Here is a 21,814-nt window from a genome sequence, read left to right as displayed (position 1 = left end):
AAAACGAAGAGATTTTGTAATAACTTGTTATAAAAAATATAATACCATACCTTACTAACTAACCACCATGACGTTTCCCCGTAGGGTAGGCACAGAGGACGGCCAAACAGCTCGCTATTACTCCTTGCTTCATTCACATTCATACATCGTTTAATCATCATTCATCAATAACACCCTTGGGTTATTCTGACTAAATTACGGTGACGACTGTAATAGAATAGCTTTTTTATACAATTTTGAATGGCAGAACTGTGTTAGTATTTATTTGTTGACTGTGCGTTTAGATTTAGGTGACTCTTCATCTTATTAACTTAGAGATTACAGAATAATCTTCAGTAATAGCGTCTCTCAATCTGAAGATTGGGTTAGATTAGTTCGTAGTAAGTTATTTTCAATTCAATTTCACCAATCTCAATATGCAGGATAGGTTTGGTCATACTAGGTTAATTTCAATTCTCACCAGTCTCTCCATATGCAGATTAGGTAAGTTTAAATTCGTACCAATCTCTCAATGTGTAGATTGGGTTAGTTTCAATTCTCGCCAATCTCTCAATGTGCAGATTAGGTTAGTTTCAATTCTCGCCAATCTCTAAGTATGAAGATTAGGTTGGTTTCTATTCTCACAAGTATTTAGGTTAGTTTATACTAGGTAAGTTACAATTGTCTCTCTGAAATAAATGTTAGGTTAGTTTAAATCCTCACCAGTCTCTCGATCTGCTTGTCGTCGACGTAGAGCTTGTTTTTGTTGGCGGTGCTAAAACGCTTCAGAGCCGCTTGGCCGGGCCGGATCTCGGTGCCGGGCGGCCGCGTCTCGCCGCCCCCGAACGAGCGCTCGCGCAGCCCGGTGTATGCATTCTGCATGTGCGCGGATATCACGTCTATCATGGTGGAGGCGCTGCAACAACCACAAATCATACATTATTAAAACATATCACTAATACAAACAACAACAATGTCCTTTTCAACAGGTTACCGGTTACCAATCTATTATTGAGTATGGTATCATAGCATGGGGAGGCGGCACTTCATCTGCACTAGACCCAATCATAAAGGCTCAGAAAACAATTTTAAAAATAATTCTAAGGCTACCTATAATTACAGACTCGAATCTAATTTTTAATATTATGAATGTATTCGATGTTCGGCAGCTATATGCAAAAACCATTCTTACTCATCTATACTCAAATATAAATAATTACTACATAAAAAGTTCAAATATACGATGTACTCGAAGCAATAACAAAATCTTATTACAAATTCCGAAAACACATACTACGTTTGGTCAACGAAATTTTAAATACTTTGCGACAAGACTCTACAACATTCTTCCAGACAGCATAAAACAATGTGATTCACAAAAAAATTTCAAAGATAATGTAAAAATTTGGATTAAAAATAAGAATAGGGCCTTTACCGGTGCATTCACCCAAATTTGCAGTTATTGAAGTCACCACATTACCACCACATTATTGAGCGAATACTTCTTAATACAAGTATAGGTATGTTCAATGGTATTAGGAACTAACACAAATAATTCTGCCTCAACACAGGCTAGCCTAGTGAGACGGTATTTGAGAAACCACAACTGTGCTTTTATTTTCTATTTACCTTCAAAATATTATGTTTGTATTAATAGTTCTTCATTTTGTTTAAATTTATAACCTTAAATATAAAAGTTACAAATTAATGTACACCATAATATGTATATATAGTTGTAATGTGTAAACTTTCTTAAATAAAGATATTATTATTATTATAAAGTGACTCCTGATGTTGTCGACTAGTTGAATAACCTCAGCATCCCTTTTTGACCTCCGCGCGCCGAACGAAAAAGTACAAATAAAACATAATTAACAGCTTATGGAAGACTTTAACCAGATTTTTTTTTGAATAAATATTTATTAAATAATTAATCAATTTACAGTATTTGTATTACAGAGTATAAACAATAAGGCTAACAAAAATAATTCATACAATTAGTTTACACTGCTTTTGATTTTTTAATGTTCCTCTTTTATAGAAGCTGGCGCTTGTGTTTAGAAGAGTGGTGAGCATCAAGATTAAGAATATTTAGTGATTGTAATTATGAATATTAAAATTTATAATTAATTAAAAAGATAGTTCCATAATTTTGGTATTTTTACATTGAACTTCTCTTTAATTGCTTTTACTAGGTGTTTATCGTTTTCTATTGTTCTGATATTTTCGGGAAGGCTGTTGAAGTATGTTTTCCCTAGATATATGTAATGATGTTGAGCAAAAGTAGTGTTACATTTTTGTGTTGGAAATATATGTTTTTGACGAGTACGACTTTCAGTTAAAAAGCTGTGATTTTGTTTTTCTTTTATTATTTGAGTTATTATGTTTTTTTGGACAAGATCATTAAATTTTAATACTTTAAATTCTTCAAAAATTAGGTGTGTTTTATAATCCATAGCTTATTTGGATTCAATGTATATGTAATTTATTGACAACTTATTTCTAGCAAAAACAAAAAATATATCGTCGGCTTAGCCCGTAGAATACGTAACTACAATTTGTCAAATTTTACAGAAGACGCAAAAAAATCATAGTAAAAAAAATTTAAATGGACGGGAAAACAAAAATAATTATTTTTATTCGTGTACAGAACATACCATGTTTTTCTGTATGTATTTTCGATGAACATTTTAAGGCGATGCACTACGTCGTATAATATTTTAAATCGAGCCGCTATCAATAACACCCCTTACGTAGATGGCGATAAGGTTTAAATTCCCGCTTAACACCATCCGCCTGTTTTGATTTATGCAAGAAAAAAACATGGACAAAAAGTGCCTTTTATTTTATTTTGTGGATGTTCAAGTACAAATATTTAATTTGTTCCGATCATTTTATAAATAACTTAATTTGCCACATTATACAATCAAATTATAACCGAAAATGGGTTGGTAAGTAGGAGATTTTGAACTTTAAAGCAGTTTTAATAGGCCTTATACATTTTTTTTCTGGGCTTATAAAAAGAATTATCTAAAAAATACTCGATTATTTCAAAGGCCAAGATGTATTCTACTCGCAGTATTTAATTAAAGCATCTGAAACATTTCTAGGCGACCAAATTTTCAAACCAAAAACACATGATTTTGCATTACTACGTATGGCATCGCCTTAAAAACAAAAGTCTCCACTTTCAAAGAGCGGCGAATAGATTATGGCAAGTCATGTTTAAATTGTAAATTGTACGAGATTACGCACCGAAATCAGTTCGAACAGGTGTTATAGTTGCGGCTATAAATATACCAACACTTATTATAAACTATAAGATTGTACAAAAAAAACTATATATCTATAGGCATTTATCTTTTCTTCGGTTTGTCATTATCATTATCACGTGGCGAATTACACAAAGAGGTTCCCGATAAGATTGATATAGTTAAGAGTTCACAGCAGATAACTGACTATAGGTGACCTGAAGTGCAAATATTTATGCCCTTATCATTTGGTTGATAAAGCTTATCTTTTATATTAAACATAGTATTATAAATCGGTAATTTATCGTTCTTTGGCAGCAATTATTAGCGGTATAGAGTTATAAATCGTAGAGCTATATTATACACCAATGTTTTAAATGTCTATAAAACAAAGAGTGAACGCAGTCAAATTAAAACATTTTTAAAATCATCAAATTGCAAAATTAATTAAATGGAGCAACCGAAAATTGAACTCAAAAGTTTTTTTTATTTATTGTCAATTTTTTTGATACATACAGGTGTATATATAATTATACAAAATATAAAGAGTAACAAAAAAATGGGCATTATAAGGTGAAAATCAAAACAGCGGTGGTTATATTATCTATGGTTTAAATGAAAAAAGAGATATGAATAAAGAAAAAAAAAATCATATAGTACATTTGGTTATTTTAATAAAAAAACAGTTTAAAAGAAGTTAAACTTTTTTTTTTAAATTTAGATGGTAACATATTATCATATATAGGTATCATATTCGTATAACTTATAGAAAAAATTCTCTCACTTCCAGATACTTTTTTACCCAGCTTTTGACATTTATTTTATACGAGTTTAGGTTTTGGCACATCTTGATGGAACTCGGCAAGGAATTAAACAATTTTGGGCCAATATAGTTAATGTGTCTTTGGGCTAGCCTAGTTTTGCAGTGAGGCACTGTGTACATGCATATGTTGTGTCTCTGGCTAGAACGATTTGGATTTTTACAGAAATTATAAGGACGAGTGTATACAAATTTAAGACATTGGACACAGTAGATCTGCCTTAGTTCCATAATGTCAGTTTCCTTAAACAATTTATCGGTGGGATATGTCTTGGTCTTCTGGTGCATTATCTTAATGATAGACTTCTGAATAATTTCTAGAGGTTTCACATGGTTATTGAATGTTCCTCCCCAGGCGATTATTCCGTAGGAAATGGATGAAAGTACCAATGCATCATAAACGAGCCTCATAGTTCTTATGTTAACGATATTGCTCATGCGTTTGAATATGTAAATTAGGTGCCTCAGTTTATTGACAGTTTTTTCTATGTGATAAGTCCATTTCAGTTGACAGTCAATAGTTACACCTAGGTATTTGATATAATTTCCTAATTTTACATCTTCGCAGTTTGAGCATGTTTCAGGGTTACAATTAACATTATGGAACTTCAGGTTAGGATTATTTTTAGGGGATGCCTTTTGGGAATTATAGAAGGGAATAAAAACGGTTTTCTCATAATTTAGAGTAAGAAGATTTCTATCTAGCCAATCTTTGACTATTGCAATGCATTTGTTGGCTTTACTTATTGTATCTTCCCATGTTTTACCTTGTACTTTTATTGCAGTATCATCGGCAAAAGAGAGAATTTTACCTGGTATTACTATGTTGCATGGGTCATTGATGTAGATTAGAAAGAGTAGTGGCCCTAAGACAGTTCCTTGTGGAACACCATGTTTTACTAGATCATTGTTTTAATTGAAACCATTGTTTTTCGTGACTGGTAAGTGGCTGAGTTGGCATCTGGCTATCTCGGCTGGCTAAATCCTCCATCACAACACAAGCAACATTTTCCGCTTAATGTGGTGATATTGTAAATAATAAAATAAGATAGAGCCTAGGAACTCATAATAAATTATACAGGGTCCCTTGAGGTGATTTTTCACAAAAATCGCGCGAAACAAATTATCCAATTATTTTCAATATTTAAAACAGACTGCTTCATCCACTTCATGTACTTTTTTTACATTTTAATTTACACTTATAATACATTTCACATACTTATATATTTAATTTTACTTGAAATTGTTTAATCTGGGTACATTTTTAATTTCACTAGGAAATAAGCTATACATTTTTTTACATTAATCCCGGATTTATTTATTCATTTAAATTTACACACAGTACAATATGATACAAGATATAATTAAAATATTTTGTGATTATTGATTATTGTACCTTATCAGGTCGAAATTATTGGTTCCTAACTAGGCAAATTGCCCGTTCTAAGAAACCAAAATATCGAACTTGAGCTGTTGTGTATGTTTCAATTGTGCATGAGCAATAATTAGAATAATGGAAGATATATATAGTGTGTGATTAGTCTGTGTCTATTTATTACGTGACGTTTTTTTAACATTTTTTCAGATTCTCCTCTGCCCAGTCCAATCAACCATTTAGTTATTATTGGGCCTATGTATGAAATATTACAAGTTTTTATGTTTAATTCAGGGGGGATTTTGTTGTACAATTTAGGTCCCAAGTATGTGTGTATCTTTTGGTACTTTGCCGTATTGCTCGTTGGGATCATAAGGTCATTTCTGGTGTGGCTTCTTGTGATGTGTTTATGGTCAATTTTATTAATATTGTCTAGATTTTTATGTACATGGATAATAACCTTTTTTATATAGTTTTGACGAACATCAAGTACATAAAATTGTTTAAAGAGCTCATCAAAGATACATCATTAATACAGGAGAACTCGAGGAAAATAATTTCCTTGTGTCATCTTTGGGGATGCCGTGTGTGGAGGGTCTTTTTAAGGAAAGGAAGGGCGAGGGTGAAGGCAGAGGTGTTGATTATCCAATATATGGTTCCCGCCTCCAAAATATGGATTTTTTTAAACGTTAAAAAAAAAAGAATAAAAAAAATAATAATAATAAATCGAGTCAGAATAATAGAAGAGTATGTATGAGACGATGTATGAATGTAAATGTGGCAAGGAGAGTGTGCCAAGACCGAGTTGTTTGGCGATCCGTCCTCTCTGCCTACTCCTGCGGGGAAACGGCGTAATGGTTAGTTAGTTTTTTTTTAGTTTTTTAGTAAAAAATATGTGTTTTTGTTTTGTTTTCCAAACCTTAAAAAAAAATACAATTTATTTTATCTGATATTTTCTTTCTGTCTTGTATGTGTGTGAACTTCTTTTTTGTAATGTAGTTTGTCTCTTAGGTAAGTTTGTAGGAAAGTGTTAATAAAACTTCGTTCATTTAACTTCTCAAAAAATGCAGACTATACAATTAAAAAAATTGCAAAAAATATCATTTCTTGGTAGAATCAGAAACAAAGTAAATAAAGAAACATGCCAGATAATATACAATACAATTATATCACCACACTTTAATTACTGTTCAAGTATTCTTTTTCTCTGTAATAAAGAGAAAATGAAAAAAATGCAAATACTGCAAAATAAAGCAATGCGAATAATACTTAAGCGCAACATATACACACGGATAAGAGACATGTTAAAGGGGCTGAATATTTTGACGGTGAAGCAAACTGTGTATTTGAATGTACTTATTTTTATACATAAAATTAAATTAGGGATGATGTCTAAGGAACTGAAAAGAAAAATAAATTACAATAACGAGATACACGGACACGGGACGAGAAATTCTAAGCAAATTAGATTGCCAACAAGAAAAAAAACAAGCACCCAAAAATCTCTGATGTACCAGGCCGTTCAACTCTATAACAAAATCCCGAAGGAAATTGCTGTGATAGAAAATATTAATAAGTTCAAAAATGAATTAAGAAAATATGTCTATCTCAATTATTAATGTTTCTTTTTTTTGTGACTTTATTGAAATATTTAAAGAAAGATTATGTTTGCCAAACAATGTACATGTTTATATGTTTATAAAACTATTAGCACACACGAAGATGTGAGCTAACTTAAGATTAATAAATAAATAAAAAAATTAAAAAAATTAAAATTAAAAAGTTATTGAAAATTCAGTGTTTAACACTCATTATATCTACAGGTAACATATAAGGGTGTGTGCTACTTGTCACATTTTGGGTTAATTTTGTGAGACGTGTCTATTTGTTGTGCAATGTCATTGTGTGGCAGCCAGGCAGCCTGGCTCTGTTTTTTATACAAATCTACAGTTATTACTTTTTACACGAGGTTGGAAAAACTACCCCTGCCCTCCCCCTATTCCCTATCCCTCCCCTAGAAGCATAATTTTGATGATAAATAATTAGTTCCCACATTTGAATTCCAGTAATTATTCGCAGGAAAAACAGCTAATAAATAACAAAATAACTTATATTAATTGCTGAATCTAGAATTTCGATATTTATCCATAGGTTGATAACCTCGTGGTGTGATTAACAGTACGTCAAATACCACTAAGTATGTAATAATAATAACTGTTTAATCACGATTTAATCGTACAAATCACGTTTATTGTTGATAAAAAATAATTATTATTTATGACACAATAATAATCTACAAACCCAAATACTGATTAATATGTAGCGTGATAATTATAACAAATCGAAACAGCCGTCATTAGCCGTAAATTTATTAAAAAAAGACCAGATCTGAACAGCCAGGTGCTTCCCAACCTTCCTCTTCCCTTTCTCTTTACCCCTCTTCTAGCCATAACATTCACGCAAATGGGGATACGTTACACACAAAGTAGAGCTAAGGCCCGGTAAATAAGTCGGTCCGTATCCTCGCTATGTGCCACATTCCACACTCAAATTTAAGCAAGCTAAATCTTGGTAAGCCGCAGAATAGTTCTTATTTTAGACGCAAAGGCGCTAGCAGTAAAAAGTGTCAAATATGACATTTACGTGATTAATTACGTACTCCTCACCGAAATACACACAAATTGCCTGATTTTATCAGTGTGGACTATTATATTCATCGAACTATGAGGTATGTTGATATTGTCGATGTTATGAACAATATAAAATAGACAAATAGTCTGGTAAGGTAGATATTACAAGAAGGATTTTTCCACTTCAGAACAGTGTTTTCAGCGGTTTATTCGTCATAATTTCATGAATTTACTTATTGACCTCAGCAAAACAAATACTATTTAAAATTCAATCAGCACCATACTGATTGAAGTGGGGAACTTTATAAAAAAAACCAACTTGTAAATTAACCCGACTAAAACGTTTGACAGTAGAGCGCAGATATACCACTGACTTAGACAGAAATTAGGTTAAAGTAAATACAAATCAAAAACAATACGTGTAATATAACTGATATGTAGGATTCCGGATTATGTTATTATTTTATTTACGGATTATGTTCCAAGCCGCGCTAAGCTCCACATTCCAACCAAGCCGAGCTTTAAATCAACCGATATACCAGGCTTAAGTGCATTAGCAACAGCCTAAACAGATTTATTAAGTAAGTACGCACTAAGTAATTAATTGCAATATAATCACACAGCTCGACAATCTGTCAACGGGAGATATAAATATTGGGAAATGCACAATTGGAGAGACAACGTATGTGGGTTATTGCGCAACCAGTGTTGTGTTGGCGCGAGCAAAATATACCTGTTATAGTACAACACAGAGTGCACTCTGGTGACCGCAAGTCACAACGATAAACCGGTCGTCAAGTTACCGTGCATTGGTGGTGTGACCAAGATACCAAGATATCAATCGGAATAATAATATGGACTTCTATCACTCGTTGAATGCAGTACATACTAACACAATTGAGATATGCAAAGAATTGACATTTGCTATGTAGGTATATTTTGATATATCTATGTGTGGACATGTGAATAAATAAATACACGGAGAAAACTTTCCGATACAAAATATTGCTAATTTATTAAAAATCTGACCAAATAATTTGTATTTCTGTTAAAAACGGGACTGCACGCCTTTAACGAATGAATTGACAGATCTACTAACAAACTATCAGTAAAAAAACAAATCAGGATTGTCGTATTTCGTCATTATATTTATCAGGATATGCGCAGCTGCATGAACACGTGTTCCTATATAATCTTAATGTACTAATATTTTATTAGGAAATGGCGTGCCATCATGTTTTTAGCAGAATTTTAATATCAGCAATCAGCAATACTCATTTTTCTCCGCGCACTAGATAAACTTTCTACAGGCAGGTAGGTAAGTACCATAATACCCGCCCAAAGAGAGTTTGAAAAAAGAATTGCCATTTCGAATTGAATGGAACTTTCACAAAACTTGAAAATTGACGTAGAATTTTGATGAATTGTTCAAATTCTGTGAAACAACACATCCTAAAAGTCATTGTTCTTTTTAAAGTGTGAATATTGAACATAAGATGAAAAATACGTGAAATTAAAAAAAGGGACAACTATCAAAGGATTCTAATTAAAATCTAGGTTCTTCTAGGATGAACTTTACACAGGATCAAGCACACCCTGCTCAGCATCCCCAACGAAGACATTAGGCCCCGACAGAAACCTCAAGGCTCATAAGTGGAAAAATATATAAAAACAACATTTGCTAGTTTTTTCAATTTTCCTGAAAATGGCAGGCACTGGTCACCGGACAATCATACGATCTAAAGGGGTTATCACTTTACTGCAGTCTGCGGTCAGCCGGTGTTATATTCAACATAAATCAATAATAATTAATAATGTTCAGCAAATAGGTCGTAGAAAATTAATTTCAAATACACAACATGTTCATTTTGATTGAAATATAATAATTTTATATTTTTGTTGTTTTTCCACGTTAAGACGTAAAATGAAGTCGGAATTTAACGATGTAAGTGGTAAAGCCGAGCACAAAAATAAGCGAAGCGCGGCCCTAGTGTATTGGACAGACCTTCGGTTAAATTTTCCCAAGCAAATGTCTAAAATAAAGTGGGAATCGAAACGACGTCAGTGTAGTCGTGTAAAACAATATTCGGCGCTCGGCCTACTAGTCCAGTCAAGTTAAACATGAAAAGGGGGTTGTGCTTGCAAAAGGTCCAGTCATTCTGAATTTTTTATATGTTGTTAGGACCTAAACCAGTATTAAAAAAAAATTTTTGCAACTTCGAAAGTGCTGTGCGAGCGGCGGTGGACCTAAAAAAACAGGAAATTTTCGGATTTTTTTCAGTTTTTGCTCAATATCTCAGTAAAGGAAGGGTCTGATCGGTGTAGTCGATATACACACTTTTAAAGTAGACTGAATTTGCTGTTTGTCGGTGGCAAACGGGCGAGGTTTATGTTTGTTGAAGTGACAAACGTCTTATACCTCAGAAAATTCAAAGTATCCCTCGCGATGTCACCCCCATATAGAGCCACGAAGCACTTGATGCCTGCTTCACTCACGGCTTGTGGGGTAGAGTCTGGCCGAAGGAAGACCTCCACTTGCTCAGCAAGTGGTTCACTCTTGCTCAGAAGTGTGCTGATTTTGGTCTTTCCTTGGCCAAACGGTGCTGAGGTGGTATCGAACCCGGCAAACGCGTGGGTAAATAGTAACGTTCCTGGTAATTGTCGGGAGTCCTGGTTGTTGTAGGAGGTCGTAGAGTAGTAACAGCAACCAGCTTCACCCTTCGTGCTCTTCTGAAGATAGACAGTTGTCTCTTCAGCGCCTAAACCATTGAGAAGAACGAGCAGGTCGACATCTTCTCCCACTATGACGACCCGATCGGCATCTGCTCTTTTTGATAACGCCATCATGACGATCTCTCCATCAGCATATTCTTCGGCAACAGCCACTTCTACTCCCTCCTTCTGAAAGGCGTCACAGAGAAGAGTTATAAGGCGTCTCTTATTGTTTTCATTGCCCAAAACATGCTCTTGAGCAATTTGAATTACTGTAGATTCATCGAAAGTCAATTCGTAGCTGGAATGAGCTGCGTAGCGCCGGAGTCGTTCCGCTGTTTTGGTGTTTTTTTTGGTAGTATCTTCGGGGTAGCCGTCAAAAACGATGGAGACGTTCTTCCCAAAGTGGTTTCGGACGTAGGTGGTATAACGCGCCAAAAGTACTCGAACCGTGCTTTTCCGCTGCCACACGACCTTGTGCAAGAGGTAGCCAACATCCAAAGTGACGTGAGTGCTGGCATCTATCGGCGTGTGGCTGGAAAGAGGAGTGAAGGCAGAGTACAGAGTAGATTTTGTGCCCTTGCGCATCCCTTGTTCATTGAACAGAGACATCGGGAACGGGGCCAACTCATATTTGAAGTCATCCTGTAAATCCTGTTCAGATTTCTTTGCAATACACACTCGCTGAAAAATTGTGAGCGGATCCACAGCCACTCTTCTGTTTTTGTCCGGCAGTTTAACGGTTGAGGTGATCGATGCCAGCGTGGTAACTTTATTTTTCCGTTATATTACTACCTTGTCGTACATTTTCCCCACAATTTTCATTACTCCTTCCGATCCAACTCTCTGGGCTGTGTGGCAATTAATTTTAGGACCTGCCAGTAAACCACTACTGATAGAAATCAAACTGTCAGTTTTGGGAAATGGAGGGTGGAGAGCAAACCAGTTTTTTAGTTTTTCCACATCACTATTATCTCGGATGATTCGAGAAGGTCTCATGTCTACATGCTGCTCTCCAGTATGACATGATAAGCTGCAAAAACTTTCCAGTTCTTCACAAATGTTCAACATAAACACCATTCCTGTTGTCCACCTTGCCAGAACACTTTCGGAGATTCCTCTTTCTTGGGTCAACCCACCGTAGGTTTTCATGGATCGCATCAGCTTCTGCTCAATTGTTAGGTCTGACCACAACCCAGACCAAAACTTAACAGACCGGCAAATGGTGAAGGATCCTTTTGTGAACATGTCGTATTCACTTTTATCCATCCGATCTTATAGAGCCATCATATCCTGAAGATAGAGGTGCGCGCTCTTAGCATACAAAAAATGTCAAGCTGCGTGGAAAAAAGGGAGCATCTTGTGGACAGTGTACAAATGAAGGTTCCAATCACCAGCACACTCTGCCTGGATGAATAGTTTTATCAAAGTGGTCATACGAAAGTATTGGACCCACAACTGTGATGTTAGACCATTCGCTTTAATTTTCTCCAAGGCAGTTTTAAATTTTGCCTTTAGTATTTGGTAGGTATCAATTTCTTCTGCTGATATAGTGAGAGACCTTTCAGTGTCTCGCAGCAATTTTTCAGTCTCGTCTCGCTCCTCAGGAGTTATGTCAACCTCATAAAAACAATGCTGGCCAGTGTGAGGTTTGCCAAAATGTGGGCTCGAACAGCTCGTGAATATGCGTGCCCATTCATATGGGTAACCATGGGTATAGGTACTAATGGGTACTTGAAATTTGAAATAGTCGTAATTATATTATAACCCTAGGATAAACTCACGAAGATAAATGGATTTACTTCACATCACAATAAAACCATAAAAAGACGCGAGAACAGTTTATTTGCATTTCACCGAAAACCCACTTATGACTGTTTTTGGTTATCTGCCATTTTTGAGAGAACCGTTTAGTCTACAGATATCAATCTAGTCTCAAATAAAAGCTTATTAAATTTACAACAACTTTATTTCATACAATATTTGACAAGAGATGCGTATTTTAGAAATTATTTTACAAAATAAGTGACCATTTCGAAAAAATTTCACTTTTTGGAAAAAATTGCCTATTTTTGAAGAACTGTATCTTGAAAACCAATGGCTTTATATAGCTTGTTTTGGTCTCAAATTATAGCAAATTCAGTCTACTTTAAAAGTGTGTATATCGACTACACCGATCAGACCCTTTCTTTACTGAGATATTGAGCAAAAACTGAAAAAAATCCGAAAATTTCCTGGTTTTTTAGGTCCACCGCCGCTCGCACAGCACTTTCGAAGTTGCAAATTTTTTTTTTTAATACTGGTTTAAGTCCTAACAACATATAAAAAATTCAGAATGACTGGACCTTTTGCAAGCACGGGTGTACATCTTGACTGGACTATACGTAACGGGCGGATATACGATCGAATTTACCCTAGCAGGCCTAGAAAATTGATCTAACCATGTGGTATTTTAATTGTTACTAATGAACATATTACTAAAATCTCAGATGTTTCTAGAGGAATCCCTCGGGAAGTTACTAATTCATCGTCTAGAAAAATGAAATACGGTGTTTACCACTAATTTTATAGTTGAATAACGTTTTATAGTTTTTCCAAACCGTTTAAGGCGATGCCAAACGTCGTGTAGTATTTTAAATCGAGCTGCTATCAATAACACCCCTTACGTAGATGGCGATAAGGTTTAAATTCCCGCTTAACACCATCCGCCTGTTTTGATTTATGCAAGAAAAAACATGGCCAAAAAGTGCATTTTATTTTATTTTGTAAATGTTCAGGGATAAATATTTCATTTTTTCCGATCATTTTATAAATTACTTAATTTGAAACATTATACAATAAAATCATAACCGAAAATGGGTTCGTAACTAGGAGATTTTGAACTTTAAAGCAGTTTTCATAGGCCTTATAAATATTTTTTTATGGGCTTATAAAAAGATTTATCTAAAAAATACTCGATTATTTCAAAGGCCAAGATGTATTCTACTCGCAGTATTTAATTAAAGCATCTGAAACATTTCCAGGCGACCAAATTTTCAAACTAAAAACACATGATTTTGCATTACTACGTAGTGCATCTCCTTAACATAAATATTATAATAGTAAGGTACTGTGAATATAAATAACTTACATCAGTAAGGATAGCTCTAAAAATATACATAAATATATTAATTATCGTTAAGTTTTCGAGGAATTAATTAAAATGAGAGCCTCTAACAAAATCCCCGTTATTAGAGTCTCGTGTTGCCTTAACTCCACACAGCAGGGCCCGAGGAAAACAATTTGACAAAGACCTGAACAAATCTCACCCCATGAATCCGTCAATTATTACATATTAATTATTTAATTACTCTGAAGTTTCTTTTACATTGGAGCCACCGGATCAAAATCAAGGGTGATCATATCACTACGCGCTTTGTTCAAATATAAATTAACACAGATTTCAATTTGATTTATGAGAAAATATTTATCTTTTATAATAATAGAAAAACATCGTAATACCGTTATTGAATATGTTGTGAAACGAACAGGTGCGCTACATAAATAACAAAAACTGATTTTACAGATTTGTTTTCATAACAATGTACTTCATAATATAATGTTATTGAGGACAGGCGATGATAAAATGTAAGATTGTGTTCCCGTTTATATATATGTGGCCTCCACACTCTTATACACTATACACCCATCTCGCATCACACCGAGATTGTACTTACAAAGTATTAATTGCAAAATAATGCAATTAATTTAATAATAATATACACTGGAAAACCTTTGCTTTACCACGTTACTCGAATATAAAGTTTTCCGTTTAAGATAAAGATTAAAAACATGACAACCGATAAAGATTTAAATAAATACAATTATATTTAAAATTAAAACTAAGCTAAGGCCAAGGTAAGAATTCTACATTGTGAGAATATGGCATCTCTAATTGGGCTATGTTGTGGGGCTGAATGCAGGGGAGGGGAAGGAGATGAGAAAGAGGAATGCGGGAAAGAACCTGACACGGCTAAAGTTTCGATTGTGAATTTCTTTCACCAGGGCGGTACAGAGAGTAACTACAACTTACTTACTGAAGTAAATACAAAGACCGGTCAGTGGTTAAGTGGGCATAGCGCTTGGGTCTCACCCGAGCGTCGCGTGTTCGATTCCTCGGCTGGCTAAGTCCTCCATCACAACATAAGCAACATTTTCGGCTTTCTGTGGTGGTAGTAGAAGATTTTCAAACATTGTTGGGTTATCCGTAACCGGGAATGTTTGTTTTTCTTTTTAAAAATTAAAAAAAAAAATTAAAAATAAAAATGTAGATATTGGCTTGTGTGCAGGGAGATATTATGAAGATATTGGCTTGTATGCAGGGAGATATTATGAATATATTGGCTTGTGTGCAGGGAGATTTTTATTTAGATATTGGCTTGTGTGCACAGAGATATTATGTAGATATTGGCTTGTGTGCATGGAGATATTATGAAGATATTGGCTTGTATGCAGGGAGATATTATGATTATATTGACTTGTGTGCAGGGAGATTTTTATTTAGATATTGGCTTGTGTGCACAGAGATATTATGTAGATATTGGCTTGTGTGCATGGAGATATTATGAAGATATTGGCTTGTATGCAGGGAGATATTATGATTATATTGACTTGTGTGCAGGGAGATTTTTATTTAGATATTGGCTTGTGTGCACAGAGATATTATGTAGATATTGGCTTGTGTGCATGGAGATATTATGAAGATATTGGCTTGTATGCAGGGAGATATTATGAATATATTGGCTTGTGTGCAGGGAGATTTTTATTTAGATATTGGCTTGTGTGCATGGAGATATTATGAAGATATTGGCTTGTATGCAGGGAGATATTATGAATATATTGGCTTGTGTGCAGGGAGATTTTTATTTAGATATTCGCTTGTGTGCACAGAGATATCATGTAGATATTGGCTTGTGTGCATGGAGATTTTATTTAGATATTGGCTTGTGTGCAAGGAGATATCAATGTAGATATTGGCTTGTGTGCAGGGAGATTTTATGAAATAGTTAATTATTTTAGCGTTCGAATCGCCCTGTGAATACAAAACAACATCAAGCAAAAAAAACGACATTTTGGGTTATGACAAATTTTGGTTAGGTAGCAAAAAGAGTATTCTTGAATTCTGTAAAACAATGATACCTTAAAATTGGAAAACATCCATTTGATCATTTGAAAGAGTATTCTTGAAGCTTGTAAAACAATAATACTTTAAAATTGGGAAACATCCATTTGATCATTTGAAAGAGTATTCTTGAAGCTTGTAAAACAATAATACCTTAAAAGTTTATAAAATTGGAAAACCTCAATTAAACCATTTGAAAGAGTGCAAGACGAAGTTTATTACCTCCTCTTAGAAATAAAGAACAACCCTTTTTTATTAAAACATTTAAACTTGTATACCTACTGAAGCCACATACTCACACATTAGTGTGCAAAATTTTGTAAATTTTACTTCTTAATTACTGTTCCACTAAATTATTATCTATTTCGAATGTTTGTAAAAGCCCGTATGGGCGTGGAATATACATACAGGGTGTCCGGGGGTAAAGTGCGCTAACTTCGGGGATGAGTCTACATGATTTTAGAAGTAAAAGTAACTTTATTCTATTGATTTAAAATTCCATAATAATAAATAATTGTCCAATTCCCCTCACCCTAATGCTAACTTGTTTGTCGTTCTTGGTAGAATCTTAATTCCGTGAAAATAGCTAACACGAGGAAATGCACTTTTTCTTGACCTCTATAAATGTATTCACGAGACACATGTAACATTGAACTAAGTGATTAGCACTAACACTAGACAGTGCAAAGTAAACAAACATGATAAATATACAATATTTTTTGTGTATATCTACGGATTATGATATAAGCATATTGAAAAGTTGGTTTCCGTCGGGTCTAGTTAGAGATCCGAATTACCTAGGTGCCAAATTTTCTGATGGATGATTGATCTGCCAATTACATGGAATTACCAGAGCCTTACATTGCAGGAACCCATCGCTTTCGAGATTAATGCAATTTTCTATATACGTTTAGGCAATCTCCATCATAATCTTTGAGGTAGGAAACGCCGAAGGCATATTTACATACTTTTACTTTTTTCTCGGGGTAGAAAGCATCTGTTGGGGCTATTTACATGCTCCAATATAAATATACATAAGAATAAATAACTATAATATATATTTATATTTTGGTAGAAACTTTGTGGTTTGGCATATTGATAAAATAAAACAAAAATTACTTGGTTTGTAATTTAATGATTTTTGTGTTTGATTATCATCAATAAAAATATAAACAAAATTTTCATCAGTAATGTTTGCACTTTGAAGGGGGTAACTTTAACAAAATATTGACACATTAATTAAGTATTATCTATTTACATAAAGAAGAGTGTATGTGGTCTGATGAGGACGGTGTAGATTAGATTTTTATACAAATCTACAGTTTTATTCTGAGATTGATGATATTTTGCACACTTGCCCTTTAAACAAGAGGAAGGGCACTTTCTACGTGAGATTTTAAACCCGTATCCTAGTCCACACCTTAAAGCTGAATGTTTATATTTCTTGATGAAATTTTGCACACTTGACTTTCAAATGAGAACAAAAATTACTGTCTTCATCTGATTATTAAAACTCTGCGCAACACCAGTGACTTCAGCTAATTTACTATAAAAATAGCCATGACGCAATATAATATGTAATATTAAACAAAGTTGAGGAAGATACATCAACATCATCGACAAATAATACTTTTTGAGAGCCGTCCAATTTTTTTATGTAAAAAAAATGTGTCTTGTTTACATTTCCACAAAATTAACATTCCATTCAATGTTTGCTAAAAATAAATTAGTAGTGACGTGTTTTACAATATACCTACATATTTTACACATCAGAAATAATAATGTAGTATTTTGCCGTAGAGAGGAGAAAGTCGAAAGACATTAAATTATTTGATGCATTTTAAAGAATTCACATGCATAATTAACGAAATTCGCATTTAAAAGTTATCTTTCACTTCAATACACACAATTTTTTTATTTCATACAAAACGAAGAATATGACGCAGAAAATATTCAGCTTCACGGAAAACGTACATTTATTTAAAATATATTTGTAAGAAATAATTTAACGTAACCACGTTAGGAAAAAAATGAAAAGATCATTACGTAATGCGCGTGTGATAAAATTAAATCAACGACACGCACACTTTGTATTTAATGGAAAAAATACGTAGTATTAATTTGAAACAGGCAGCCGCCTAGTACACTTCATGAGGGCGAGAAAACGAGGGTCAAATTCTAGAAAATGAATTTTGTTTTAAACAGCTATATCTCTGAAAATAATACATATATTTCAATTAAATATTTTACTGAAATTAAAGCCTAATATTGTAATAAAAATCCATAAAGTCAGCAGTATTGGGCCATTTAGCGTTGTTTTATTTGTAAAAATGTACGTATTTTATTACATTACTAATTATTTTGTTTCATTTTCGCACAAATCAAAACAAAAACAAAAAAATCCGCATCTTCGGTCCGATAAGTTTAAGGGTGTATTACCCGTTACGGGTTTAAATAATATTTTACTTTTGATAATATATTCTTCCACACAAAAGACAATAATTTGAAGATGGAGAAGAGTTGGTTCACATTTTTAAATACATATAATTGGGACCCTTACAAAGAGATTAATATAAAAAATGTATAGAAAATTATCGGACAGCAATTACGATTCCGCCATTCAAATAGGACCAGCGTAAAAGGTAGAAATACTTTTCCCGCCGCACGGAGAAATATGAGTTTGGTTGATTTATTAAAATCCTGTTACAAACGTAGTACATATTAATGCATTCAGAATACGTGTTCATGCAGCTGCTCTTTTCTCTCAAGTATCTGATTCACTTGGTCGTGCCATGTCTTCCTCGGGCGTCCCCAACTTCTGCTACCATTCACATTTGCATCGTATATTCTCCTTACACTCCTTTCTTCGCTCATTCGCTCTACATGCCCAAACCATCTAAGCTTTCCTTTCTTGATCTTACTCATTGTCTTGCACTCTACTCTTACGAAATGAGACAATATTAGAATTTTTATGAACACGTCTTTCGACATCCTAATAACATATTCGTGTTTTACCGACAGTTTTTTAGGAACCTGTCAATTCATTCGACGAAGGCCTGTAATACCGTTTATAACAGGAATACAAATAATTTGACATTTTTATAATAAATTAGCAATATCTAACAGTTTTCATATAATATCTATTCTCCGTAAATGTCCTAATTAAATATCATGTTTTAAAAAAAAAATCGTACAATGAGAAAGTATAGCTAGCTACATAATTGAAAAACCACAAGGTATGAAATATTATGTAACATTATCGCATTCAGCACATAACACAGGTACAATGAAATAAATATAAATGTACAAGTTTTAACTTTAGAAACACAAGTAGGTATGTATCAAAGTCATGCGCGTCAAACAAGGACCACCGCTTGCCTGGAACAAATTTTCCATTTATCGTTAGAGCCTGCGCTAAATACGGGCCAATCAGAAAGTAAGATTTTTCTATAACAGCAATTAGAATTATAGCATTCAGATTCAGACCATTTCGATAGCCTCGTGGATTTTAAGAGAAATTCTAAGAATAATCTCAGAATACTTGGCCAATTCCAGATCACTTGAAAAATACAACTCTATAAAAAACGCATCGGATATTCTAAAAAAGAAATTATATGAAATCGTTGGAAGATACTATATACTCTCAATATCGCTCTGGTGTAAGATCATCGTTCAGAGATGAAACGTTGCTTGAAATTGCTTTAGCCGTGTTTGGTGACCGGATCTGAATAGCCAGGTCTTCCCCACCTTCCTCTTTCCCATCTTCTTGCCCTCCCCGCTACTTTCAGCCTAATAACATACCCCAATCGGGGATGACATAGACTCACTAACTCCAGGCGGTTGGGAGCAATTGGAACTCTTGTGCGGTACAAATCTTTTATCGTTACCATGAAGCAGAGTCTGTTCAGCAAAAGCTCTCGAACAAAGAGTTTTGGCATTATGATATTTCAACAGCTATCTCAGCCAAGGAAGGATTAAAAGTATACCATATTTCTCAACCTGAATCATCCTGAAAAAACATGATAAAAGGTGGTTCTTTTCTTCCGTCGTATAAAAGTATGAAAACGTTGCCCGAAATGGCTTTAGCCGTTTTTGGTTATCAGATATGAAGAGCCACCTTCCCGTCTCCTTCCTAGCATAATATCATATCAAAACATATCCTTAGAAATATAAACACACCCTTTCCGGCCCAGGCAAACCGGCCCAGGGCCGCAGTGAATTTTCCAATTAAAACTGCAAATTACTACTGGCACTCCTTAATTAACATCCTGCGACAAGACACGGTGAACGGACCAAAACGGCGGCTAAACCGGTCATTAGGGATGCCGGAAGTTTAATAGGCAGTGTTTACCCGTCAAATCCTACGCATTACCTACGAAAACTTTAATTGGTAGACTTTTTAAGATTTGACAAATATTCCTAAAATAATACAAAAAAAGAGGGAAACAAAAAACATTCTACAAACGAAATTAAGATATGTATTAGAAAACATAGAAGGAGATTTTACAAAAGAAAAATCGTAAGAATAAAATATATACATAATACCTACACATATTATACACAACCGTACCAATAATGACAAAGATATTGCCTATTTTTTATTACCTTATTTTATTTTATTTAATACATTCCATTTTGTTGACATACATAATTTATCTTATAAAATTGGGAAATGGGGCTTCAGCCAAAACCTCCTAGATCACAAGGCCGGGACACTCATTCAAAGAATATATTTTTTAGAGGTTCCCATACAAGTTAGGAGGCTGATTTGATTCAGTGTCCCGGCCTTGTGATCTTCGGCCTTTTGCTTCAGCCCAGTGAGGCTCACATTACCAAAAAAAAATTAACTACGCGGAATTAAGTGCTTAGTAGGAATAAATCCATATTACACACTAATATTGGCGTTGCTCGGAGACTTTTCTCTACTTCCAACAAATATAATATGCATGTATTATATATGTAATTCTGAAATTCTCAAAATCACAGGGAAAACATTATCAAAATCCGTTGCGTAGTTTAGAAGAATTAAACGCACAAACAGACAGAGGCCGATAGCGTCTTTTTTAAATACTATTTAGAGATGATTGGATAATTTCTATAGCGCCGTTTTCGTGGGAAAACCATCTCAAGGCGCTTAAAATGTGCAAGAAAAGCCAGTATAGAATGTGGAATTATCTAAGAAATCCTACATTATGTTGCATTAAGAAAATGTATAGAAATCCTTGTTTTTATCATTTGCTTTGTGTTCGTGAAATAATGTACGAGGAAATGCAATGTTTACTATTACCAACGAAAACTTTGAGGAAATAAATGAATGGTTTATAGATCTTCCAGAATGCGACTATTACATATTGCTCAATAAAATTTAGCCTTCAGGCCCATTCCCACAGTTCGTATTTTCAAAGTTAGTGTAGTTTCCCACATTTGCACATTCGACCCTACAATAAAACAATTCTTTGGCCTGGTATCTTTATAAAAATATTGCCTTGTTTGTGTATCATTTATGATTTAAGAATTCGTGACATTTTACTTCAAGCAGCGGCAGCTTTCAAATAGAGCTGTTCGCTCTCTATTTTATGATGACCCTAGTTAAACCATTATGCCTAAAAATATTTTCCAATACCTTTCCCACCCCTGTCCCATAGTCATAAAAACCCAAAATAAAGTTTCATCTCCCTTAAAATAATTCCTTTAAAATATTTGTATTGTTTAAGTCACGTTTGTATCATTTAGGATAGTTAAGTGCATTATTTTTTTATGTTTAAGAATGTTGTTTTCCGACGAGCGGGTGGAACATCTTTATTTTTGTAATATGTCCTTCAAGAATTTAGTTTAAATACAGATACCTCCCAGAAAAAGGACAGTAGTCACATAACTGGTAGGTAC

General features: G+C 34.0%; 1 protein-coding gene across 5 annotated transcripts in view; it reads right to left on the bottom strand.

The window, feature by feature from the left end:
• Positions 1 to 21,814, bottom strand: part of mino (glycerol-3-phosphate acyltransferase mino) — a 127,298-nt gene that overhangs the window by 30,668 nt on the left and 74,816 nt on the right. For all 5 annotated transcript variants that reach the window (XM_089646621.1, XM_089646620.1, XM_089646618.1 and 2 more), the window contains one exon: positions 703 to 895. In XM_089646621.1, coding sequence (XP_089502747.1) covers positions 703 to 885 — 183 coding nt within the window. In that variant the 5' untranslated portion in view covers positions 886 to 895. The remainder of the gene's footprint in view (positions 1 to 702; positions 896 to 21,814) is intronic.

The sequence above is a fragment of the Hesperophylax consimilis genome, chromosome 25 (genome assembly GCF_061612785.1).
Source record: "Hesperophylax consimilis isolate HC1 chromosome 25, BYU_Hcon_1.0, whole genome shotgun sequence".
NCBI lineage: Eukaryota > Metazoa > Arthropoda > Insecta > Trichoptera > Limnephilidae > Hesperophylax > Hesperophylax consimilis.
The sequence above is the reverse complement of the archived record's forward strand: the minus strand, read 5'-3'. Positions and strand labels throughout refer to the sequence as shown.